The following is a 27,401-nucleotide window of genomic DNA, read 5'->3' on the forward strand; positions in this document are numbered from 1 at the left end:
TCATTAATAGTTGCTGGTGGGAATGTAAATGTTTGCATTTTAATACCAGTAGGGGTTGTACCAGGAGTTTTTGTCATTTTTCACATATCTGTAGTAGATGTAAAGTTGCTGGTCATACCCTATTATCTTGTCAAAAAGTTTTCCCCTCTCAAGGTAGGACTGAAGTACAATCTAAGCCACATACAGTAAACTCTTCACAAAAGTTTGAGAAAATAACAACAAATAAGCAAGGTCAATGACTACATGATTTTCCATATCTGGCAACTACTCCAATTAATGTTATTAAACTTGCAAAAGAATTAATATTTCATCCTGACAAAAAATTTGTAAACTATTTATGCAATGGCTTAGAGAAAGGGTTTGATACTATGGTATCTACAACAGATTTACCTACAAAAGAATGTAGGAATAGTTTATCTGCTAGGACACAACCAGATGTGGTTTCTGAATTGATAGAGAAAGAAGTTTTTAAAGGTTTCTTGTATGGGCCTTTTAAGGATCCCCCTTTTCAAAAATATAGGGTAAGCCCAATTGGTATTGCAGAAGGGAAATATTCTGGTAAAAAGCGCTTAATATTGGACTTATCTTCACCACATAATGATGACAAACATCTAAGTATTAATGATCTTATTGACAAACAGGATTGCTCAATGTCTTATGTAAGAATAGATGACGCCATTGATGTTATTTTGAAATTTGGAAGAAATTCCTGGCTTTGCAAGTTCGACATATCCGACGCGTTCAAAAATTGTCCAATTATACCAAGTCAGTGGCCTCTTTTCTGCATAAAATGGGAAAAAATGTATTATTTTTATGTCCGTTTAACTTTTGGATGTCGTTCAAGCCCCAAAATTTTTGACCATTTATCCCAAGCTTTGTGTCATATTGCAGAAAACAATTACAAAGTTAATAGCATTTTGCATTTATTGGATGATTTCCTAACCATAGATCCACCAGATGCTGATGGTGAGAGGACTATGGCTATAATGATGATGATTTTCAAAAAACTGAACATTCCTATAGCAAAACATAAGACAATAGGTCCTGTTAAATGTTTAGAATATTTGGGTATTATTTTAGATTCTGAAAAAATGGAAGCTCGACTACCTCTTAATAAAGTCGATCGCATTTGTGAATTCATCAAAAAATTATGCAGGAAAAAATCTTGTACAAAAAGGGAATTGTTGCAGCTTTTGGGCCACTTAAACTTTGCTTCACGTGTCATTTTACCTGGTAGATCCTTTGTTGCATACCTCATAGGGCTGTCCACTACTGTCAATGATTTGCATCATTATGTTAAATTAGATAAGGAATGCCGTGTTGACCTAGAATTTTGGTTACTTTTTCTGAGCAGCTGGAATGGTGTGAACATGTTTTACAGTAGACAATTTTACTCAAGTTATGATATGGAACTTTTTACTGATGCCTCATCAACAAAAGGATCTGGTGGATATTTCAAGGGAGAATGGTTTTATTCATCATGGCCATCAAACATTGCTTATCCTGACAAAACATTTTCAATGGCTTTTCTTGAATTATACCCTATTGTAGTATCCGCAATACTGTGGGGCTCACAGTGGACAACAAAACGCATTCTTTTCTGGTGTGACAATGAAGCTACAGTAGCTATAGTAAAAAAGGGACGTTCAAAGTGTTTACAAATAATGAAATTAATGAGAAAACTTACATGGTGTGCTTGTAAATACAACTTTCATTTTAGTGCGAAACATGTTCCAGGATATCAGAATGCTATAAGTGATGCTCTATCTCGTTTACAGATAGAAAGATTCCGCAAACTAGCTCCCAGTGCAGCACAACATCCAATGAAGTGCCCAAGCAGCTCAGATGTAATGTGGTCCTAAATCAAGCAGTGAATGAACTTTGGAACAGTGCTATTGCTAAAACTACAAGAACTGTTTATGATACCGGGTTCAGAAAATTTGAGACTTTTATGTTATTGAATGGTTTTCAATTTTCTAGTTTACCTCCTATTTCTGAGGATATTTTAATTTATTTCATAGCCCACTGCTTTAAAGTTCTGAGTTTACAATACTCTACCATTAAACTATATTTATGTGGAATTAGGTATAAATATGTACATGGTAATCAAAATGATCCCTTACAATCTGCTCATAATACACCTTTAATTAGACTTGATTATGTTTTAAATTCTGTAAAAAGACTGCAAAAAACAAAAAATCACATAAGATTACCAATAACTTTCGAAATTTTGGAAAAATTGTAAATTGTTTGAGAAAAGGTTTTTGTTCCAAGTTTACTGATTTAATGTTAAGAACTGCATGCATTGTCGCATTTTATGGATTTCTGAGATGTGGAGAGTTTACAGTGTCAAAGGCCTCACAATTTGATCCACATATAAATTTATGTATTGAAGATGTTGTATTTCACACAGACTTAGTAGTTTTGAAATTAAAACAATCAAAAACTGATCCTTTTAGAAAAGGCATAAATATACAGCTACATAAATTAGGTCAGCTTATCTGCCCTTACACAATTTTGTTAGAATATATACAAATAAGGAAAGAATTATCTCCTACTAATCAAACTGATCCACTTTTCATAACCATTGATAAGAAACCTCTGGAGAGACAATATTTCATCACTTGTATTAAAAAAGTACTGGATATATGTGGTTTTAACTCAAGTCATTATAATGGTCATAGTTTTAGAATTGGGGCAGCTACTAGTGCTGGTAAGGCAAATATAGAAGATCACTTGATAAAAACATTAGGGCGCTGGACTTCAGATAGTTACACCAGATACATTAGGGTAACTCCAGCATCTATTAAAACAGCTCAAAGTAGGTTAGGTAGAATTTAAGGGAATGATTATTTTCAAATGTTCCATACACATTTTTTTTACAGAGTTTCTGGATGATATTGTTTTTGTTTGACAATTGATCTTGATATTGTGTTATTATTATGTGATAACTTTTATTATTATTATTTTTTTTTATTTTTCTTTTCATGGCTTTATTGAAGGTACCCCCTCCCTTACCTCACAAATCCTTGGGGACACTCAGCTGTTACCATCTGTGTTATGGACATTTATGAAATTTTATCACTGGTTGTTTCAAAAATTTCACTCATCCCCCAAGAATTTCTGGGGATAAACTGTCAAATTTCATACAAATTCATTCCAACACCAATTCAACATCAACACTACTAGGCTTCCTCATAGCCTCCTATAGGCTTCCTCATTGTCTCATTATAGGCTTCCTCATAGCCTCATAGGCATGATAGCCTCTAGGAATGATAGCCTCATAGGCTTCCTGATAGCCTCATGCATTTATTTTGAACCATCGTTCCAATTGGATTGGTGTGATGTCAAGCCAGGGGTCTATACTTTGCTACTTTCAGTATGCACATAGCTAGGCTCTTGGTTTAGGCATGGAGCAAAAAATTAAATTTTTTAGCTGAGTAGTTTCCCCAAGGGCCAAACTATAATTGTGATGTATATATATAAAATAAAAGTTGTAATTAAATTATGATTTATGTTTAATTCAAACATGGATACCAATGGCATTGCTACACAGTATTTCCCAGGAGTTTATTTACAAGATAGGTTATAGCAGGAAAAATTAGGTCGATAATAATGTGAGCACTAAATCCTTAATTTTACATATCATGAGTTCAAATGGTGTGTTCTGAAAGAAGTCAGGGGTAATTAAATTATTTAAATTACTATGAACTCATTATGTGTGACTTTGGGGATTTTGTTCACTGACACATTTATTAGCGGAATTAAAATATAGGGCAGAAAGTTGCATCAGGATGGTTTAATTGTCAGGTCAAAGAATTTGCAAAAGATACGAGGTTGGATGTTTGCTCAGGTGTTAACACACAGTTCCCTATTACATAACAGATTACCAAAGAAAAGATACAGTATAAATAACAGACAATTAAAATAAGATTAGAACAGCATCACATCAAACAGAAATAGATTTACCCGAAAAATATTTACAAAGAATCAGAACACAATGCAAACATGGAACAAATGACAATTAAACATATTCAGGATCATTTCTGAGAATTTTGTATAAAACAAGATATTTCCAGAAGTTTTATCAATTCATGCTGTGAAGAAAGTTCTAAAAGATCTTTATAATTTAGAGAAGTGTATAGCAGTAAGAAACAATAAGCTTGAGAGTTTCAATAAATTGTGGATTCAATTTACTCATTTGTTCGATTGTAATTAAAGTCCTATTATAATTCATATGTGAAAAACATGATAGAATGTTAATTTGTGAACTAACAAAAAAGTTACATCAAATATATTCATCAGAATATTATATTTATGTTTATTTTATTTTTTTTCTGTGTTAATTTTTTCTTCTTTTTTTTCTTCTTTTAAATTTTATTTAACTTATTTTTCCTCAAAATTTCCATTCTTAAAAAAAATTATAAAACTTAGAATATCTGTATGTTTGTTAAAACAATTATTCTAATATGATGAATACATTTATTTGTGGACTTTTATTATGTTATTTTTTAATGCAAATGAAAAATGCGGTATTAAATTGTAACTACAGCTGATATATTTTTTTTTGTAAAATGAACTAACAAATACTAACACATATATATTTGCATGATCTATTATTAACATTAACGAGGCCGGGAGAAGGTACCGGTATTCGATGTTTTCATTACTAACAAATGTACAGATTTCAATAAAAAATGAAAATTAAAAAAAAAAAAAAAAAAAAAACAATCTTAAACTATTTCTTAGATCTGAAGTTAAGTGAAAATATGATTCATGCACATGTATACAACCTAAAGGGCTTTATGCAAGACCCTTTAAGTAAATTGTAAAAAAGGAGTGAACAATATAAAAATGAAATTCTTATGAAGGCAATATCTTAGGGGTTCTTATTTTATTATTACCAATTTTTTATGTTAGCAGAGAAATAATTGGGTTTTTTTCCTGAATATTTCACACTATACACTTTGTGGGTAATTTTATGCAATTAATCATTTTGACCTACATGTATGCAAATAAGATGACTTTTTGTACAAAGGAAATTGTTGTGATTTATTAAAGTCAATAATGTGTTTATTTTTAAGGAGTACAAAGAAAAAAATGCAAGAGAGCAAAGACAAAGAACAAAAAATAATGCTGGTATGATATAAATTTAATTATTTTGGTGATATAGAATAAATAACATCTATAAAAGTGCCCACTTTGTAGTTCACTATACATTCTTGATTGAGCATATCCTTTCTAAATTTAAAATAAGACCAAATGAGGACTTTTGCATTTTCAATAATTTAATTTATATCTAAAATATTTGTTTGAATTAACATGCACGCTGAAAGTTTTGGGCTAAAAGACAAAATAAAAAAAAAAAAAATGAATGAGTTTTGTGTTCATATTTTTGCCAACACATATTTTGAAAAAAAATCAGTCATTAATATTACATAAGATAAAAAGGGTGTATTCCAGGGCTTCCAAAAAAAAAATTGAGCCTGACCTGGACATAATATCTCTGATGGAGATTTTAATTGCTTAAGACTAAATCACAAAAGGCAATTATGGTAATCAGATGGCCATCCCAATGATTGATATTAGATTTTTGAAAAAAACAATATTAAACTTTACTTTGATATGAATTTGATGTTCTGACGTAAACTGTTAAACTGGCAGTGCATCATTCAAAGTGTTCGCTTAAACTTGCTCATATCTGCCTTACCTAGATTCTTTATTTGTGCCAAAAGACCTTGTCAAAAATTTTACTTTCGTTTTTTAAAAATCACATTTTCGTAATACCAGATGTTTACTTGACAATGGTAAAACATGGACCAGAAATGGATATGTAAAATCTGTGTACGTTTACAAAGCATGACGGAGCGAAGAAGCTCTTTCCACGTTATTTCTTCAGCAAAATACTTGAAATGTACGTAAGGTACAGGTACTAATGATAATTTTAGCATTTTTTAAGAAATGTAGGATACATAATTAAATTTCCCACCTGTGCACATGCGCACACTTGTTCTAGTTCATACAACGTAGTTCTGATGATTTTTCATTTAAAACCTTTTGAATTTTTCATCAAATCATGTTTATAAACGTATTTTTTATAATTTTATTCTTTTAGACTAAATCATCTAGACCCAAACCGCTGAAATGTAAGAAAATAACTGAATAGATCTTATCAATTTATACAATGTCCGGTACTAAAAATAGTTTACCTGTCACCTGAACAGGTAGATTTCAGCTGTCCAACAACTAATTAGCCTTGATTAGAATTAGAAAGTATTTAAGTAGGGGTTGTTTTGATAGGAGTTAATCATCTGTCACTTTTATGACTGGAAATGTGTGGCTTTAAAAGCAAAATGTTGGGTCAAAAAGATCGCAGTTTATGTTAAAATGACCGTCTAGTAAGAAAGTCTTGAAAAACTAAAAAGTAGATGACTGTTTCATGTTTTACCCAGCCTGACTTTTACCGGACATTATACAATTGTTCGGAATATATGACCGTTTTGGAAGCCTTGGTGTATTCTTCTTTTAGATTTTCAGTTATTGATAGTTCTACTATCAAAAGTTGTATGCAATATTTTATCAAACACTGATTTAGCCCATTCATTGTAAATTGACCATAATCATACAATGAACTTATGCAAACATTTCTAACTAACATTTTATCACTTTTTTTTAGATTATATAAATATAAAAAAATGGAAATGTGGTATGATTGCCAATGATTCAACTATTCACCTAAATTTAAATGAAGTGGATGTAAGCATATATAGGCAACCATATGGCTGTAAAACTGTGCAAAAAGTTTTTTTTTTTTTTCAAAAAAAAAAATATGAGATGTGGCATGAATACGCAGGAGGAAGTTAATATCATTATAGGACTTTCAAATATCAAGAATAATCACATATATTTTTGTCGAGCCTTCGACTTTAGTCGAAAAAGCGAGACATAGCGATCCTACATTCCGTCGGCGTCGGCGTTGGCGTTGGCGGCGTCCACAAATATTCACTCTGCGGTTAAAGTTTTTGAAATTTTAATAACTTTCTTGAACTATACTGGATTTCTACCAAACTTGGACAGAAGCTTGTTTATGTTCATAAGATAGTATCCAGAAGTAAATTTTGTAAAAATAAAATTCCATTTTTTCTGTATTTTACTTATAAATGGACTTAGTTTTTTCTGCCAGGAAACATTACATTCACTCTGTGGTTTAAGTTTTTAAAATTTTAATAACTTTCTTAAACTATCCTGGAATTGCACCAAACTTGGACAGAAGCTTGTTTATGATCAGAAGATAGTATCCAGAAGTAAAATTTGTAAAAAGAAAATTCCAATAATTCCGTATTTTACTTATAAATGGACTTAGTTTTTTCTGCCAGGAAACATTACATTCACTCTGTGGTTAAAGTTTTTAAAATTTAAATAACTTTCTTAAACTATCTTTGATTTGTACCAAATTTGAACAGAAGCTTGTTTATGTTCATGAGATAGTATCCAGACGTAAATTTTGTAAAAATGAAATTCCAATTTTTCTGTATTTTACTTATAAATGGACTTAGTTTTTCTTCCAGTTAACATTACATACAGTCTGCAGTTAAAGTGTTTTTAAAACATTTTAAAGATTCTTAAACTATCCTGGATTTTTACCAAACTTGGACAGAAGCTTCTGACAATCAAAAGACAGTATCGAGAGGAATATTTTTTTCATCATTTTTGTTGAGTGTGTGATAAACAGCAAAAGTAGGCAAGACACTGGGTTCCGCGGAACCCTTACAAATTTTTAATAAAAGTATAATATACTAAAATGTTTGAGAATAAAAAAACTGAGGTATTATTTGTGTGCAGCTTACCAGAAAAGAATACCGGTATACATATCATATAAATCATTAGAGAGACATACTTTTACTGCATCTTATATAGAATATATATATCAAGTTTTGTATCACATTTAGTTATCAAAGGTTTTTTGTCTTTTACTATTCTATAGGATATCTGTTTTACTCATATTTTAAGGCCTAATTGTGTTTACTAAAGTTGCTTACATTCTTTTGCCTCATTCCCTGGTTCTTGGAAATCATTCCACAGCAAATTTCTGTATTTTTCTAATTTACGACTTTCAACTGTATATTATAATGCATTTCTTTTTTTAATCCATATTGCTAATGTGTTTATTCCATTTACCTTTAGTTACACAAAGAAAAAATGGAAAAACAAAAGAAGGATAAAGAGGAACAAAACATAGACCAAGGAAGTAAACAAAAGGAGCACAAGAATAAAAAATCATCCAAACATATTAATAAGAAATCATCCAAACATAGGGCAAAGGTAAAGTGAAAATGGAAAACATGTGACAAAACTTTTGTTTATTTTCTATTGTTATATTTGATAATAAATGAATTAAGCAAGCTTAAGGACATTGTTTGAAGCATCATAGCAAGGTCTAGAAACCCTTTTCAATAGTTTTGTCTATGTACCCTTAAACTAAGCAGTCAACAGTTATGTCTTTGTTTACATTTAGTATGGTGTTAATAACCTAACCAATACAAATGCAAATTTTGTATATTTTATAATGACTCCTTCAACTGAAGATAAACACATCTTAACGGAAGTTTAAGAATAAGGAGATGCGGTATGATTGTCAATGAGGCATCTATTTACCAAAGTTCAATTCAAGTTGATGTAAGCAATTATAGGAAACTATATGACAATCAACAATTAGAAAAACCCATACTGTATGGCTGGCTATAAAAGTCTCTGTCATGAAAAATATGAAACAATTCAATTGAGAAAACTAATGGCCTAATTTATAACAAAACAATTTATGAAAAACAATATTACAGACATGAACCAATGACAACCACTGAACTACAAGCACTTGACTTGGGACAGACGCAGAAAGACTGTGGCAGGGTTAAACATGTTTGTGAGCACGCAACCCTCCCCCTAACCTGGGAAAGTTGTGTAACAGTACAAAATAAAAACAAACTACAAAAATCAGTTGAAAAAAGGCTTAACTCAATAGATTCAAATAGAATTGCATCTAACAAAAACACAAAGTGGACGTGGCCAGGTACTTGTACATACCAGCAACAAAAAAGTACAGATCTGAGAGTACATGTATTTGGCATTTTAGGCCTGGATACATTTTTTTCAATTTCACACAGTCATATCTGCTGTTCTTGCTGTAGCTCAACTGTTTCATCCAAGTGATATTCGTTCTGTCTCTACAATCCGTCTCCAGATGGTTTGGGACGTCCACACTTTTCTTTTTTCTTTTTCTCTATGGTTCTCATGTCACTGCAACTATGCATATACTGTTGGTTTCCATCCTTAGTATATTGCCAATCCATCTCCAACGAATTTTTACTATGTCATCACTTAGTTTCTTTGTTCCAGCTCTTATGAGGAGTTTTTTTGGGGATATAGTATTTGGCAATCTTATTTTCAGTGTCTATCTCAGACATCTAATTTGGAAGGTGTTAAATTTCTTTTTATCTTGTTCAGATGTTTTCCAGGTTTCACATCCATACAGAAGAACTGATATGTCTAAGCTGTTAAATAACCTGACCTTTGTTTTAAATGACAGTAGTGGTACTGATGATCTCCATATTTTGCTTGACCTGCTGAATTTGCCTTAAGCTTTCTTGAACCTGTTGTCCATGTCATTGTCACAGCCACTTTTTGTTGTAACTATTCCTCCTAGGTAAGTGAAGGTATTGACATACTCAATGTCTTTCTCGTTTAAGGATGTTTGCTCCTCTACTTTTTGAATTTATGCTAGATTTTCGGAATCCTCTGGTTTTATCCATGTATTAACATTAAAAAAATTGCCCACTAACCCCTACTTTTCTTTTCATATTTTTTGTTACATATGATTTAAAAAGCCATATTTCAAAATCTCATGAAATTCTTGTTATTTTTTCATAGTTTTTACACAAAAAAGGTGCCAATGTTAAGTAAAGGAAAAATCTAGAGAGAAATATTTCCCGCCAAATTTTCAATGGCTTATATCTCGAAAACAAGCACACGGACCCTCCATTTTTTCTGCTTTTTTAGTTTCTTTATTAATATGCTTTCAATTTATAACAGTCTTTTAAAAAGCTTGTTATTTTTAGAGTAGCGAACATCCTTAACTTCAAGAGATTGTTATTTGTGGTGTCCATCTGCATTACTTTTGTTTTAGATGTGTTTATCTATAGCCCTATTTTGCTGACATTTTCTTGAAGTTTACTTGTTTTCAGCTGTATAGGTTGGAATTTGGAGGATAGTAGTGTTAGGTTGTCAGCAAAATCAAGGTCTTATAGTTTGGTGGTATATTTCCATCTAGTTCTTGTTTCATGATCTTTAATTGTTTGCTTCATGACATGGTAAATGGCTATTAGAAATAAGAAGCCAGACATCAAGCACCCTTATTTACTCCTGTTTTTACTTTAAACTATTCCGGTTGTATTCCTTCGTCTATGACTGCACACTCAAATAAATCATATATGAGTTTTTCTTGGATTTGGCAACCTTTTAAGATGGACCATAAGCTTATCCTGTGGATAGAATCAACGTCTTTTCAAAGTCTACATACCGTAGATACTCGCTTATAAGTCGGAAGTTTGGGAGTAAAATTCAGAATCCAGAGAGGGGTACCGACTTATAAGCGAGATCCCGAGACCAGAGGAAAAATCTAAGCTCGAGAAAAGTGGTCAGGAGTGAATTTCCTGGTCAAAACTACGTTGGTGATTGCCAAACCTACATAAATCCTTGAATAAAAAGTTTTTGTTGAAAATAAATGACTACAATACTGTCTTTGTGTTTTATTTGTACTTTGTTAACTTTTTTCTGTCAATTTGTGTTGCATTTCCGACTGTTTCCGGTTTGTGTATTGATTTTCATGGTCAAATGGTTTGTGCATAAACCAAAAAGAAAGAGCCAAGAACCAAAAATGAAAACGAGATAACAATGTACCAACTATGTAAAAGGGTGTATTCAGCGGAGTTATTGTGTCATTATTGTGATATCATGATATCAATTCAATACTTATAAATCATATAACAATAATCAAAAATAATTTTAAGATTCTTTCCCAAGATCAAAATATTATTCATTAAAATGTCTCAGGTAAACACAAAGATTACAAAACTGATTGGCAAGCCAATATAATCCATTGATAACCCCTAATTAAGAGACAAAGAGTTGTATTCACTAAAGGTGTGAAAAATATCAGTGATAGGTGAACAGATGACACTAATGAGTTGGAAGTTATTTTAATATAAAGTTGATTAGCTTCACTTATTTTTTTTAATCCTTTAATCATCACAATATAATAAGAATTATGAAGTGTACATATAACAGGGTGGTTTTAAGGCTCGTATAACAACACTCTGTTTAGGGTTCTTCATACTTTATTAATATTCAGGAAATATAATAAATACAGCCCTGAAATAATAATAACAAATATATAATAAAGTTATTAACTATCACAGTTACATATGAAGTAATCACATATTGCATTTATAAAGGCTGACGTCATTTAATAAATACAAAGTTAAAATATCATAGCCATAACGAACGTAAAGGTAGTAATAAGTATATGATCTACATTTGAATATAACTATCAAACATTCTATTAACATATATCAAGGTACCATAGTATATCAATAATACGTATATCAATAGAGATCAAGATAAGCCTTACCGATTTATGGAATCAGGCTATAACATCAACAGCACTACATTAGCATTATAACCAATGCTCTACTTCTAACATCAAATATATGTCTGTATGATCAATGGGTCCTACAAGCAATGTACAACACAATAAGTATTCAAATACGCATTTCAGTTTCATATAATCAAAGCATTACAATGTTTTTAATAATCAATCACAATAGTAATATAAACTTGATTATCATATATTAAAATTACAGGCTATGACGTAGTATCAGTATAAAGCAATGTGACGTATAAGACTCATGACATAAGGGTCAAAGGTCATTCTCAGAATCATTCAAAAATCTATCTCCCTACTTGCAACCTACGCTTTCATATAACTCATACTCGGAATCATCTCTTTTACACACATTTACATAATATAGGGATATAGGGTTATACCTACCAAATAGGGCTTAAAGCGTTCCATACAATTCATTCATCTCTCATTCTACTCAAAGTAAATAAAGTGCATTCTTACCTTATAAAGTGAATATACTAAATTCCATATGTCCAAAATACTGCAAATGACTATCAATGAAATATCATTCCATTCCAAACAATATAGAAATGGCACAAACTAAAGTAAATATAAATTCTCCATTTTACTCAAACAATACCCATTTCAAATCGTGGGGTATGTCCCAATTAACCAATGTGAACACAGATAATTCTGACCACAGAGAAATTCACCTGAGCTTTCTAACTAATGATATATAAATTGTACAGGTAGAAACAGTTACCACTGTGCGGTCAAGCATAGCTGATTAATACTAAATACTCTAATGATTGAATAATACATAGATAAACTGATCAATAAGTAATAATGATAAACTATACAGAGAAGTGATTAAAATAATAAAATCAATGAAAATCGTCTCTACCACATTCTCCCCCTTCTGAGAAAATGTCTTCCATGACATCAAATGATTAAAAACATCCATATCAACTGTCTTCCCCCGGTCTGAAGGAAAAGACGTCCTCGTCTAAATCAAAATCACTTCAATATCCTCAATCATCTGACTTCGTAATTAACTTCAGCATGGCCTTCGAAACATCATCGCCGTATTTGGAGAAAATTCCTGAAGACGCAGCTGACTTGAGATATTCTGCTCGTATCATCCAATCTGTTTTCTGGGCACTCTTTGCCACAAAATCCTTGTATTTAGTAGTTGCTGTCGATATTTTCGTTCTGGTGGATCGTCTCACTACATTGTCTCTTGTTTCCTCTTCTTCCTCTTCTTCATCTTCTTCGTTATCTTCATCTTCTGTATCTGATTCCTCTACTGGAGCATCTTGGACAAAACTGTTTGCTTCATCATTTTCTTCATTTTGATCTTGAGTCTGTAATTCATCATCAGCATCGTGAGCGTCCTCTACTGAATCAGAATCTGGTTCGCTGGTGCGGACTTGATCGTCATCAACGTTACCAGGAACGTCAATTTCATCAGGAACAGTATCAATTTCATCGTCTGATGGTACGATGACATCTGTCTCCTTTTCACTATCTGGTTCATTCCACATTACCACAAATGATTCATCCTCGCTGTCCGTGACAGTTTCAACGTCTGATATGACCTTGATTGGAGCTTCTTTTTGTGGTTGATTACGTCTGAGTCTGGGCTTTGGAACAGGTTTTCTTGGTTCTGGTACTGGCCTAACCTCCTCTTCCAAAACATCTATGCTTCCAATAGGTAACAAGTTATTTCTATGAAGCGTTCTTTTTCTTCCGCTTCCATTTTCCTTCCTGACTACAAAAACTGGTATTTCTATGTTCGGTTGTTCTAAAACTATATAAGGATCCTCTTCCCATTTATCCTCAAGTTTATGGGTTCCCTCGAATGCTAATATCTTGACTAATACCCTATCACCTTTATGGAGTATAGCACCTTTCACTCTCTCGTCATATCCTTTCTTCTGTCTTATATGCGATTTTTCAGCAGATGTCGATGCTAGTTGGTATGACTTTTTCAACTTTTCTTTTAAATCATGTATATACTTTGTTGCACTTTTCACTTCTTTATCATCTGTAAGTCCAAACATAAGATCTACTGGCAATTTTGGTTTTCGTCCAAACATCAATTCAAACGGTGGATATCCTGTGCTGTCGTGTTTTGTGCAGTTGTATGCATGTGTTATCGGAGCTAAGTAAGATTTCCAATCTCTCTTTTGATCTTTATGGAGTGTTCCCAGCATGTTGATAAGCGTTCTGTTAAATCTTTCACACTGGCCGTTGCCTTGTGGGTGGTACGGTGTTGTTCTTGATTTTCTAATTCCAGTGATTTCACAGAGCTCCTTAATCAGACGACTTTCAAAATTAGCACCTTGGTCGGAATGTATTCGATGAGGCAAACCGTAGTGTACAACAAAGTTTCGAAAAAATGCATCTGCGGTGGTTCTTGCAGTTGTATTCTTAGTAGGGATCGCCTGTGCGTATCTTGTGAAATGATCTGTTATCACAAGAACATATTGATATCCTCCTTTTGAAATCTCTAATTTCAAGAAATCCATGCACACAATTTCCATCGGCTGACTAGTTGTTATGCTTTTAAGTGGTGCTCTTTCATTTGTTGGTTTCTTTCTCCATATGCATCTTGGGCATTTTTGTATCCATTGTTCTATGTCTTTCGTCATGCCATACCAAAAGAATCTTTCTTTTATAAGTGATGTAGTTCTGTCTCGTCCCTGATGACCCATGTTGTTATGTAATGTCTTCAGTACGGGTTGTATTTGTGAAGTTGGTAATACTAGCTGATCTTTTTCTTCATTTTCAATCATGATCCTTCTGTATAGTAGTCCTTTCTTTATTCTAAGCTTTTCAAAGTTGGTGTATAATAGGTTGTTGTATGGAGATGGTTCTATATCATGCTTCCGTGGTTTGATACCTCTACTGACATGTGTCAACCAATATCTTATTATCGGATCTTCCTTCTGAGCTTCTCTTATGTCAATTTGTTGTCCATGTAAAACTTCCGGTATATCATCCAATACTTCTGATGAATGTGTTAAAGACTCCACATAGTTGCATTGAAGTGTTGACTTACATACGGCTTTTACTGAATCTAACATGATGGTTTCTTGTTGGTTGGTTATTCCAGGCAATCGAGACATTCCATCGGCGTCTGCATTATTCTTACCAGGACGGTATATGATGTCGAAGTTGAACGAAGATAGTGCAGCTAACCATCGATGACCTGTAGCGTCGAGTTTTGCTGTTGATAGTACATATGTGAGCGGGTTATTATCCGTCAATACTGTAAATCTTTGTTGAAGTAAATAGTCCTTGAACTTCTCTGTTACGGCCCACTTCAACGCTAAAAACTCCTGTTTATGTACGGGGTAATTCTTTTCAGCTCTTGTTAGACCTCTGCTTGCATATGCTATAACTTTCTTACGTCCATGATGTTCTTGGTACAAAACTGCTCCTAGTCCATTTTGACAGGCATCGGTATGTAATTCAAACGGTTTGTTGAAGTCTGGAAAGGTAAGTATTGGTGGTGATGATAAATGTTGTTTTAGTTGATGGAATGCTGTTTCTTGTTCTTTATTCCATATCCAAAGTTTACGTTGTTGTTTCTGATCTTTCTTTCCTCTTACTTTTCTTCCTGTTGATGGCATAAGATCAGTGAGTGGACGTGCGATCTTTGAGAAATCTCTTATGAACTTCCTGTAATAACCTACGAATCCAAGAAATTGGCGGACTTCTTCTGCTGTTGTTGGTTTTGGCCAATTGACTACTTTTTCTATCTTTTCTGGATCCGGTTCTACTCCATCTGATGATACAATGTGTCCAATATATTTCACCTTGCGTTGAAAGAAATTGCACTTCTTTGGAGACAGTTTTAATCCTACTTCTCGGAGACGTTGTAATACTCTTTCTAATCTATCCAGATGTTCTTCGAATGTACGAGAGAAAATTATCAAATCATCTAAGTAGATAAAACATATTCTTGTATGTAAATCGCCAAGGCATTCCTCCATCAAACGTTGATAGGTAGCAGGTGAGTTGGCAAGTCCAAATGGTAGCCTGTTGAATTCAAAGAATCCCAACGGTCCAACAGTGAACGCAGTACGCTGTTTGTGTTCTTCGGCGATGTCTACCTGGTGGTATCCACTTTTCATATCTAAAACGGTAAAGTAAGTGTTTCCTCCTAGTGAATCCAGTATTTCCTCAATGCGCGGAAGAGCATATGAATCCTTTATTGTCCTGTCATTTAGCTGACGATAGTCTACGCACATTCGTAGTTTTCCATCCTTTTTTCTAACTAGTACAACATTAGACGACCACGGAGAGTGAGAGCGTCTTATAATTCCTGCCAAAAGTAGTTGTTGGAGATGATTCCTCACTTCTTCAAGCATACATGGTGGAACTCTTCTATGTCTTTGCTTAAATGGTGTATCTTCTGTAAGTTCAATCCGATGTTTAACCATTGATGTGTATCCTATATCAGTGTCACTTTTAGAAAAGATATCGTTAAAACTCTGTATCAGTGATTTTCCTTTTTCTAAATCATCAAATGCTAATGTGTCTTTCGGTAAATGAATCTGATCCATGATATCCTCAATATCTGATGTAGATGAACTACTATTTTCTTGAACTACTACGGGTTGAAGTTCACAAAGTAATGATCTTGGTGCAATAGTAACGGTTCTAGTTGTGATGTTGGAGATATGTACAGGTATAACATCTTGCTTGTTGTTGTTGTCATAAGTTACCAGGCTTGGTACAATATCTAAATCATCTGGTACGATAGAGTTGTGTGTGGCATGTTGCATACATACGGTAGATGGATAAGCAATCATTCTGTCCATATATCCTTTAACAATTACTTCACTGTTAGCTTGTATAGTGATAGGCTTGTATTCTGCGGATCTGATTACTGCTAATCTGTTTTGGTGACGTTCTAGTTCTTTTTCTCTTACTGATATTGATCTAAAAGCTAGATAATACGGCGTATGCAAATTTGCGTCTTGTAGAAAACGTTCTCCATGTGCAGTTTTAATGTCTTCCATCACTGTTGTTAAAATGTTGGTTCCAATAAGTAGCGGAACAGTTTTGTGGTACGGACTGTTTGGTACTACCAGAAATAATCCTGTATAACTTTTAAATCTAGATGATCCAGTGAGTTGTAAATCTGCTTCAACATAACCCATATACGGTAACGGTTGTCCATCTGCGCATTCTATATTGAGAAAATGGTTGATAGGTTTCAATGTCGTATCCTGTAAATTTCTTTCGTAGAATTCCTGACTTATGGTGGACACAGTTGACCCAGTGTCTAATAATGCCTTAGTGGTAAGTCCATTCAGAATAGCTGTAACTTCATTCGCTGATCCTATCAGTCTTGGATCTAGCTTTGTATCATAATCTGAGTTAGTAGTATGTTCCATAACAAAAGTCTGTTGTAAGTTAAGTGCTCTTACAGTTTTCCGAGAATGGTCTAGTCGAACGGTGCATTCAATTGCATAGTGTCCTGGTTGTTTGCATCTCCAGCAAATAGTTTCTGATCTGGGAGTTTTTCTCTTATTATGGTATAATGGACGATGTAATATTGTTTCATCTGGTTGTTGGTAAGTATCTCTACGTCTCCATCTAATTTGTTCTTTATTGCTTTCGTCACTTGTTTGTCTCATAGCTTGAATCTCAGTTGTTAGTTGATTAATTCTTGCAGTAAGCTGTTGTATCTGTTTATTCTCTATGGTTGTCTGCTGTTTCGGTTTTATGGGTGTCTTCTTTTCTGGTGTGGTTTCTTTCTTTGGTCCTAGATTGTGTTCCTTCTCTATAATTCGAAATGTTTTTAACAGTAAGTCAAACTCTTTGACAGAATCCATTTTGTATCTTCCAATGTTCTTGATGTCAGGTCTAAGTCCTTCAAAGAATTTAGATGTAAGCATACTGTTCGTATCTTCTTGTTTTACTTTCCCTCTGTCTGTTGCTTTTCGTAAAATATCTTCTAAGCGACATCCCCATGATGCGACATCTTCATCTTCATGTTGTCTAGCAGTATAAAACTGTCCAAGTAATGCTTCTACTGGGAAGACGGAACCAAAAATACTATCCATTCTGTCGATAATATCATCTATTGTTGCATCTACTCCTAATCTCATTGGTATTACTGCAGCATTTCCCTTTAGTGACTTTCTAATTGCCATTTTGATAGTTTCGTGAGTAAAACGGTTCTTGACTAAGCATAAGACTTCATACCTCCATATATCGTATCTAGCTGAGTTGGTATCATCACCAGTAAATGTCGATATCCTAGGTATATAAGCATCCAATGCATCATCATTGTCCTTGTATTCCTCTAACCAGGTCTTAAATGCTTCTGGTGAGCTAGCAAATGGTCGTATCTCCATATCGTTGAATGCTTTTACCATATTAGCAATCTCTTCTTCCGTCAAGTAATCTGACATGTTGAATGTTCTTAATGGTGTGATATATAGTGCGGATGCTTGAAGGTATATAGTAACTACGTGTCTGGTCTTTATAAAATATAACGCAAGTATCGGAATGACCAAAAAAAATAAAGTAGTAACTACTTGACTGAAAATTAAAATGTTCAACAAATACAATGAATAAATTAACCTCACTGAACAAAATGAAATAGATATAAGATAAAGAAACTTACTACTTAAATGTTCAATCACTGCTGTACCTCTGCAAATTACACACACTCAAATACTCACCAAATGTGCGTAATGTTATACCTTTCTGAGTACTAACAAATTATATAAACAATCAGCAGAAAATATGTAGTACAATATCACTTAAATTAATCAAAATGCTAATACCTGAAACACAAAAATAACAGTTCTACCAACACAATTCAATGTTAGCAATACGAAAATCTCTGCAATTCAAAATCACTGCACACCCAAAGAATCAATATGGAACTATCTACCTTCGTATTCCAACCTGGCACTTATTGCACTGTATATACTTACTAATAACTATGAGTAGATAACTCCTCACAGAAAAAAAATATCTCCGTCAATGATTTGTACTGTTTCTATGCTCAACTAATAACTACTTACTGTACTGGTTATTTTTTTATGGTGTTATCAGCAGCAGCAAAGTTGTGTGTAACTTTACGAGTTTATGTGAACTTGCTAAGGGCTGGGCTATGTCATGAATCTATATTTTCTTTTATACAAAATACAAAAAAAAATGTACACCAAAAATTCGCAATACAGCAATCAAACACTATCAATACATTTATATACAGATCAAAAATACACCTTATTATACTTCAGATAAATTATTAACTCCAATTAATCACTCAATTTTTTTTAGTAGAAACAAAAAAAAATATGTCTCAAATGTCAGTTATTACACCAATCACAACCTTGAGTGTAAAATAAATGTTTGTTCTTCTTTACAAAATACTATTCCAATGTCTCAGTAGTATATTATACATTGTATAATATTCAATACAAATCAGTCTATTTAGAAATCAACTAACTGTGAAACACTATTCTATTTATATAATGAATCTATTTATAAATCAGTTTATTTATATACAGGTGTTTAAATTCAATCATGTACAACATAACTGTAGGTGAACTCTATTTACACCAGTAATGTTCTGTATATCGTAATGTGTAGAAAAACAGCTTCAGCTCCAGAAAATGTCATCAAATTCTGTTTCTTTAATCCACCAGAAACACACGTTGGGCGCCAATATAACAGGGTGGTTTTAAGGCTCGTATAACAACACTCTGTTTAGGGTTCTTCATACTTTATTAATATTCAGGAAATATAATAAATACAGCCCTGAAATAATAATAACAAATATATAATAAAGTTATTAACTATCACAGTTACATATGAAGTAATCACATATTGCATTTATAAAGGCTGACGTCATTTAATAAATACAAAGTTAAAATATCATAGCCATAACGAACGTAAAGGTAGTAATAAGTATATGATCTACATTTGAATATAACTATCAAACATTCTATTAACATATATCAAGGTACCATAGTATATCAATAATACGTATATCAATAGAGATCAAGATAAGCCTTACCGATTTATGGAATCAGGCTATAACATCAACAGCACTACATTAGCATTATAACCAATGCTCTACTTCTAACATCAAATATATGTCTGTATGATCAATGGGTCCTACAAGCAATGTACAACACAATAAGTATTCAAATACGCATTTCAGTTTCATATAATCAAAGCATTACAATGTTTTTAATAATCAATCACAATAGTAATATAAACTTGATTATCATATATTAAAATTACAGGCTATGACGTAGTATCAGTATAAAGCAATGTGACGTATAAGACTCATGACATAAGGGTCAAAGGTCATTCTCAGAATCATTCAAAAATCTATCTCCCTACTTGCAACCTACGCTTTCATATAACTCATACTCGGAATCATCTCTTTTACACACATTTACATAATATAGGGATATAGGGTTATACCTACCAAATAGGGCTTAAAGCGTTCCATACAATTCATTCATCTCTCATTCTACTCAAAGTAAATAAAGTGCATTCTTACCTTATAAAGTGAATATACTAAATTCCATATGTCCAAAATACTGCAAATGACTATCAATGAAATATCATTCCATTCCAAACAATATAGAAATGGCACAAACTAAAGTAAATATAAATTCTCCATTTTACTCAAACAATACCCATTTCAAATCGTGGGGTATGTCCCAATTAACCAATGAGAACACAGATAATTCTGACCACAGAGAAATTCACCTGAGCTTTCTAACTAATGATATATAAATTGTACAGGTAGAAACAGTTACCACTGTGCGGTCAAGCATAGCTGATTAATACTAAATACTCTAATGATTGAATAATACATAGATAAACTGATCAATAAGTAATAATGATAAACTATACAGAGAAGTGATTAAAATAATAAAATCAATGAAAATCGTCTCTACCACATACATGTTCTATTAACACTGAGTTATGTGTGCTGTGAAAAATATTGATTGACTTTAAATTTTTTCAGGTTCATATTGGTTTATGTTCGCTTTTCTCAAACAATAGGTTGTTAGTCATACCCTACAAAATCATTGATGCATTACGTAAACAACACATGGCTAATCTGTAATCAAACAGTGAACAAAACAACAGGAATAAATACATCTTTATTATAACAGCTATATAAATTATCATAATCAACATCAACTAAATTCAAACCAAACAAACATTCATTCAGAAAATGAATATTATTCCTGGATTTGCATTGGTTTTACCGGCGTTTAGTAACTGTCAGCTGCAAAAAAAATGTCCAAATGTTGTCCGACTTATACGAGGGTCAAGACTAAATCCTCAGAATTTGGAGCTGAAAAGGGCATCCGACTTATAGTCGGATCGACTAATAGGCGAGTATCTACGGTAATTGATGCACAAAGGAGCATTCCATTCTGAACATTGTTCTATGATGTTTCTTAAAGTGAAGAGTTGTTCGGTAGTGCTATTGCTCCTTCTGAAGCCAGTTTGTTCTTGTCTTAGCTCCTCAGTTATTCTTTCCTGTATTCTTTGGATGATTATATTTGTGAATAACTTACTTGGCACAAAAAAACTGTTATGCCTCTGTAAATATTGCAACATGTTCTATCTTCACTCTTTACAATTTTTAAAACCCTTAATCCACTCGTTTCTATATCATACTGTAAAGGTTAAGCAAATATTTGGTGGTTATTATTGTATCTGCTTTTAGTATCTCAGCTGTTATGATATTTATGCCTACTGACTTCCCATTTTTCGATCTTTTTAAGGCTTTTCTTATTTGTAAATTGAACAAGTATCTATATCTCTTTTCTCGATTTCATAGTTAAGTCTCCCAAACAAAGTTTGGAGACTTATTGTTTTTGGTCAGTTCTTATTATTTTTATGGCACCCTCAACGGAACCAATCTTATTGATAGTTGAGTATAATGAGGAACAAAAAATTTCGGGTTGCAGTCGGTCTTAAGAACATAAAAAATGGCTGCCGTTACCATGGAAACAGAACAAATGTGAAAAAATCCAGTTTTTGGTTTTGGTGAATTATTTAAAGATGCTTCAACTCAGAATCGTTATATTTTGATACAATGTAGGTGCCGGCCATATACTAGTTTTGGATGATTTTGGCAATCATTGGAACTACTATGTTGCCATGGATACTACACCAAAAATTTCAAAAATATGGAAATGCTCCAAATTTTATAAAACTTTACTGTAACGATGAGCAACATTGGTAGATAAAGAATTTGGCGTTGGAATTTCGAAAATGTCTGCCGTTACCATGGAAACAATGCAAAACAGGTCAAAATCCTGGGGATCACTCCCAACCCGTTCAATTTGAGAATGTACTATTATCTTTTAAGCGGTCCAGATCCCCACCCCTAAACCATATATATTCTTGTAGGGGACAATAAAACAAATGATATGAAATAAAAGGGAAGTCTGGAGGGGGTCACCCCACCCCCTCTTGTTTGAAAACTTGTGAACGGTCAACATCCCCACCCCTAAACCATATATATTCTTGTAGGGAACAATAAAACAAATGAAATGAAATTAAAGGGAAGTTCTTTGGGGTCGCCCCACCCCGTTCAATTTTAGAATGTGCTATTATCTTGTACACGGTCTAGATCCCCACCCTTAAACCATATATATTCTTGTAGGTGACAATAAAACAAATCAAATGAAATGTAGGTAACTTCCCTGGGGGTCACCACCACCCCCTCCTGTTTGAATACTTGTAAATGGTGGAGATCCCTACTCGTAAGCCATATATATTCTTGTATGGGACAAAAAATCAAATCAAATGAACATATGAATGGCGAGTTATGGGAGGTTTGTTTGGGAGACTTCGTAACAGCGTCCTGTTACAATTACTTCTTGTTTAAATTATTGTCAAAGGGTATTTCTTGTTCAGGTCTGTTCAAGACTTCTTTAAAGTGTTCTTTCCATCTTTTAAGTTTTTCGTCATGGTTAGATAATTGATTTCCAGACTTGTCTTTTGAATTGAGTTGGTTTCTACTTTTCATTGCAAATTGTTCTAGTAACTTCATATACTGTTTTCATCATATCATTTCTTGCTTCTTTTTCTGTTTCTTCAATTAAGTTGTCTGTCCATTGCCTTTTGTCATTTCTCATATTTTTATGCCCCACCTACGATAGTAGAGGGGCATTATGTTTTCTGGTCTGTGCCTCCGTTCGTCCGTCCGGTTAAAGTTTTTGGTCGAGGTAGTTTTTGATGAAGCTGAAGTCCAATCAACTTGAAACTTAATACACATGTTCCCCATGATATGATCTTTCTAATTTTAATGCCAAATTATAGTTTTGACCCCAATTTCATGGTCCACTGAACATAGAAAATGATAGTGCAAAGTTCAGGTTAAAGTTTTTGGTCAAGGTAGTTTTTGATGAAGTTAAAGTTACATCAACTTGAAACTTAGTACACATGTTCCCTATGATATGATCTTTCTAATTTTAATTCCAAATTAAAGTTTTGACCCCAATTTCACGGTCCACTGAACATAGAAAATGATAGTTGGAGTGGGGCATCCGTGTACTATGGACACATTCTTGTTTGTTTCTTTACTTGGAATTTAAACTGTTCTTAACTCGTTCTGATATACATTTGTTAACTTTTCCTTTAGTTGTCTTCTTTCATCTACAAGTTTTCATGACTCATTGGAGATCCAGGGCTTATGCCCACGCTCTTTGAAACCTAACATAATGCTAAAAGTTGCTGTTTCTTTATATCATATGGTTATTCCTTCTCAGAATGTTTCTATGTCCTCTAGTTCGTCTAAGAGTTGGAACTTGTTCTTTAGCTCAATTGAAAATGCTTTTCTTACTTCTAGAAGTTGTAGTTTAGTGGTATTGAATCTCTTCCTTGTAGTATCTGTTACTATTTTGTGTTTTCTTAAGTTTTATTCTTAATTTGCATTAGAGGAGTTTGTGATCACTGCCAGTGTTTGCTCCCCTGATTGCTCTTGTGTCCAGTATTGAAGTTCTGTGTTATAAAAAAAGAGGATTTGGTATGATTGTCAATGAGACAACTCTCCGCAAGAGACCAAATGACACAGTAATTAACAACTATAGGTCACCATAGTGGTCTAGTAACCAGGATGGGGTATATTACTGCTGGATGTTGTTGTTTGGTGGTATCGAATCTCTTTCTTGTAGTATCTGTTACTATTTTGTGTTTCTAAAGAATAAAAGTTTAATTCTTCATTTGCATTTGAGGGGTTCGTGATCGCTGCTAATGTCTGCTCCTCACATTTCCCTTTTGTCAAGTATTGAAGTTCCATGTTGTCTAGTATCCAGAGTAATAGTCTATCTGATTTTCTGTTTTCTTGTTCAGTGATATCCATGTTATTTTGTGTTTGTCTTTATGTGGAAAGATAGTGCCAGTAATGACTAAGTTGCTCCTTTGACAAATATCAAGGTGTTTTTCTGCATTTTCATTCCTTCTTCCTATTGTATGCCTTCCCATGATGTTCTCATGACCTCTGTTGTTCATCCCAACCTTTGCATTAAAGTCTCCCATTACTATTAATGGGATGTCATATTTATGTGTTCATGTCATCAATCTGTCTAGCTGTCTTTTGTTTCCCCTGTATCATCATTGTTCAGTGCATATCAGGTGATGATGCTAATTTTAAGGGTTGGGTAAGATCTTGCATACAATTTTTCAGTGATTGGCTTCCATTCAATCAGTGCCTTTTTTGCTCATTTAACAGCATCATTCAAATTCCTTCCTGATGTAATCCTTATTCCTGCCTGAGTAAACTATAACCGCTTTGAAGTGTAAGTTTTCCACTGTCTAGCCAACTGACTTCGTTAAAGATTAGTATTTCTATATTGTACTTGTCCATTTCCCTTCCCACTTCTCCAGTTTTGAAAGTGGCATATATACATAGCTCTTGTATCGTTGGTTTCTGAAATCTTCATTGTTTTACTCTGCCCGGTGATTAGCTATTCGAGAAACCTAATACCTGTAGAATAGATTTTTGTTTAGGTTTTCATACTCATAGATGATCGCCTGTCATGGCTGACGAGTCCCGATTTACTGGTTTTTGTCTCGCTTGACGGAGTCAAAAAGCGAGACATAGGTATGCTGTTTCCGGCGGCGGCGTCAACATTGTATTAGTTTGTGATTAGGTCTAGCTAGTGTGAACCACTAGCACTAAGTCAGAAAAATATCTAGTATGCAGTTGTATTAGTTTTGGCACATCTCATTACCATGGAGATTATTTGGCCACCCCCCTTAGTCATGGTCTATTGACTTTGAAACTTTTGCTGAGATATTATGTACAAGTTTGTGATTAGGTCAGTTTATGGGTAACCCCTAGTGTTAAGTTAAGGATAATTGGTATGCAGTTGCATAAGTGTTGGCATATCTCATTTCCATGGAGATTATTTGGCCCCGCCCCACAATCATGGTCTATTGACTTTGAAACTTTTGCTAAAATTTTTATGTATTAGTTTGTGATTTAATAGGTAGGTTAATGGCATTTTGAACCACTAGAGGTAGGGCAATGATAATTGGTATGCATGGTCGGGTTGTTGTCTCTTTGATCCATTCCCCATTTCCATTCTCAATTTTAGTTGTACTAGCATTGGCACATCTCATTTCCATGGAGATATTTAAGCCATATACCTTCAGTCATGGTTCATTGACCTTGAATATTTGCAAAACTTACATGTTAAAGTGTTGCTATTTTATTTTCAACATTTACATTATCTAAATTACAAAAAAGCGAGACACATCGCTGTGATAACAGTTTATTCTTTCTGAGTCTGCTCCAATAGCCTTTGATTTTCCCAAATCTAACCACAAGGTAGTGGCACTATTAACTCATAGTTGGGTGCATGGATGTGTCCATTCGCCGATGGGCCTACACGCCACATTACTAAGACCCTTGCTGTTCCGAGATCCTCTACAATAATACCTAGGATGCTAGTTCCCAGTTACCAAGTGCTGTCACGGGGAGTAATTGTAGAAGTCTTGAGTATTATAGAACTATGAACTTGCAGAAAGACTTTCGCACTCAGCTTTCTTTTCACCCGCAAAACAGGCTAGCCAACGGTGATAGAGAGCCTATGACTGGAGACCCTCTTTTACTGCGGATAGACCGCTTACGTATTACAAAATGAGAAAAAAAAATGAAAAGAGAAACCCAACAATCTAATAACACTACTACAATGGTCTTCAAGATAAATCCACTATTTGATCTTAGACTTATTACTAAGAAAATGTATATAAGTTTCACCTTGCTGCGCTGGTGGTCTGTACCACAGGATTATGTATGCGTCTAGAGTGGTTAGAGATATACTGTGAAACTGTCAATCTAATTAAAAACCGATCTCTCATCGCTCCTGTTTCTGATATGTCCCACGCGACATATCAGAAACAGGAGCGATGAGAGATCGGTTTTTAATTAGATTGTGAAACTGTTTACTAGCGTTGTGGTATTAACCATATGTGGACACTGAAGAACTTCTAGATAATGTTAAATCTCCATCTTTTCCTGAAATTAAATCTATCAAAACTTTTGATATTTCAACCCTGTATACCACCATTCCCCATGTGAAAAATCGTATAAGAGATATTATCCACAATGCTTTTCAACATAAAAACGATAGCATACGCTACAAATTTATTACTTTAGGATACCATACGGCATATTTTGTTAATAGTGAACAAAAAGGTAAAACATGCTACTCAGAGGAACAAGTGACCAGTTTACTTGAGTTTCTTATTGACAACATATTTGTTGAATTTTGAGATAGAATTTTTCAACAAATTGTCCGCATTTCTATGGGAACAAACTGTGCGCCTCTCATTGCCGTCCTCTTCTTATTTTTGTATGAACAGAGTTCCTTCAGACACTTGTCTTAAACAAGAAGATCAAAGAAGCCATATCATTTAATTTCACTTTCAGATATATTGATGATGTTATTTCCATTAACAATTCAAACTTTTCTGTTGGATTCTATTGATATATCCACCAGAACTTGAAAATAAAGGAACAACAGACACGACTTCCTCAGTCTCATTTTCATACCTCTACCTCGAAGTTGACACATGGTCATCTCAGTACCAGAATCTATGACAAATGAGAGGATTTAATTTTGAAATTACCAATCCCCCCCCCCCCCCCCCCCACCTTTGTAGCCATATACCAACTTCAGCTGCATATGAGATATACATTTTCCAATTTATATGGTATTCAAGAGCTTCCAGATCCTACTCAGACTATGTAAAACGTTACCGGTGTCTGGACAGAAAGTTGATGAACCAGGGTTATGTCGAAGAACGTCTCGTCATCTTTCTTAAATAGTTAATCGAAAGGTACCAAGACTTTGTTGATAAATATTCCGTATCATCTTAACAAATTATACACGATGGTCTTGGAGTATAGATCCTGGGTACTGACTTGTTTATCATCTTAATTACATGTTATACTATTCTTTTAGTTGTCTTCGTGAATATAACTTTTACTGTTTAGTCTGTTTTTATTGACATCCATTTGACGTGGCTCAGTACTTGTATATTCCGTCCTTGTGTTATTGTAATTCTCGTATTCTTGTCTTTTATTTTGCTAATATGCTTTGTCTATATGTCTTTTAGTGTTTCTTTGCTACGTATGACGGGTGGCTCTGTACTTAAACATCCCGTTATTATGCTATTGTAAAACATTTTCAATTTT

At 33.6% G+C, this 27,401-nt stretch overlaps 2 protein-coding genes and 1 long non-coding RNA gene across 6 annotated transcripts in view; 2 read left to right on the forward strand and 1 right to left on the reverse strand.

Annotated features, from left to right (window-relative positions):
- The window catches only part of LOC143064668 (uncharacterized), a 31,994-nt gene extending 23,591 nt beyond the window's left edge, over window positions 1-8,403 (forward strand). For all 4 annotated transcript variants that reach the window (XM_076237664.1, XM_076237662.1, XM_076237663.1 and 1 more), the window contains exons 11-12: window positions 5,085-5,139; window positions 8,185-8,403. In XM_076237664.1, the coding sequence (XP_076093779.1) occupies window positions 5,085-5,139; window positions 8,185-8,331 (202 nt within the window). In that variant the 3' untranslated portion in view covers window positions 8,332-8,403. The remainder of the gene's footprint in view (window positions 1-5,084; window positions 5,140-8,184) is intronic.
- LOC143064666 (uncharacterized) lies at window positions 2,157-4,280 on the forward strand. Its single transcript, XM_076237657.1, has one exon. It carries the CDS (start codon window positions 2,287-2,289, stop codon window positions 2,839-2,841), a length of 555 nt encoding a protein of 184 aa, XP_076093772.1. The 5' UTR covers window positions 2,157-2,286; the 3' UTR covers window positions 2,842-4,280.
- Window positions 8,404-18,968: 10,565 nt separating the features above from the next.
- On the reverse strand, window positions 18,969-20,627 carry LOC143064669 (uncharacterized). The gene is made up of 3 exons (XR_012975302.1): window positions 20,226-20,627; window positions 19,731-19,831; window positions 18,969-19,471 (listed from the first exon to the last, which is right to left on the reverse strand). It is a non-coding gene; the product is annotated as an uncharacterized LOC143064669 (long non-coding RNA).
- Between the last annotated feature and the right edge of the window lie 6,774 nt (window positions 20,628-27,401).

Source organism: Mytilus galloprovincialis, chromosome 2, assembly GCF_965363235.1.
Source record: "Mytilus galloprovincialis chromosome 2, xbMytGall1.hap1.1, whole genome shotgun sequence".
Taxonomy (NCBI): domain Eukaryota; kingdom Metazoa; phylum Mollusca; class Bivalvia; order Mytilida; family Mytilidae; genus Mytilus; species Mytilus galloprovincialis.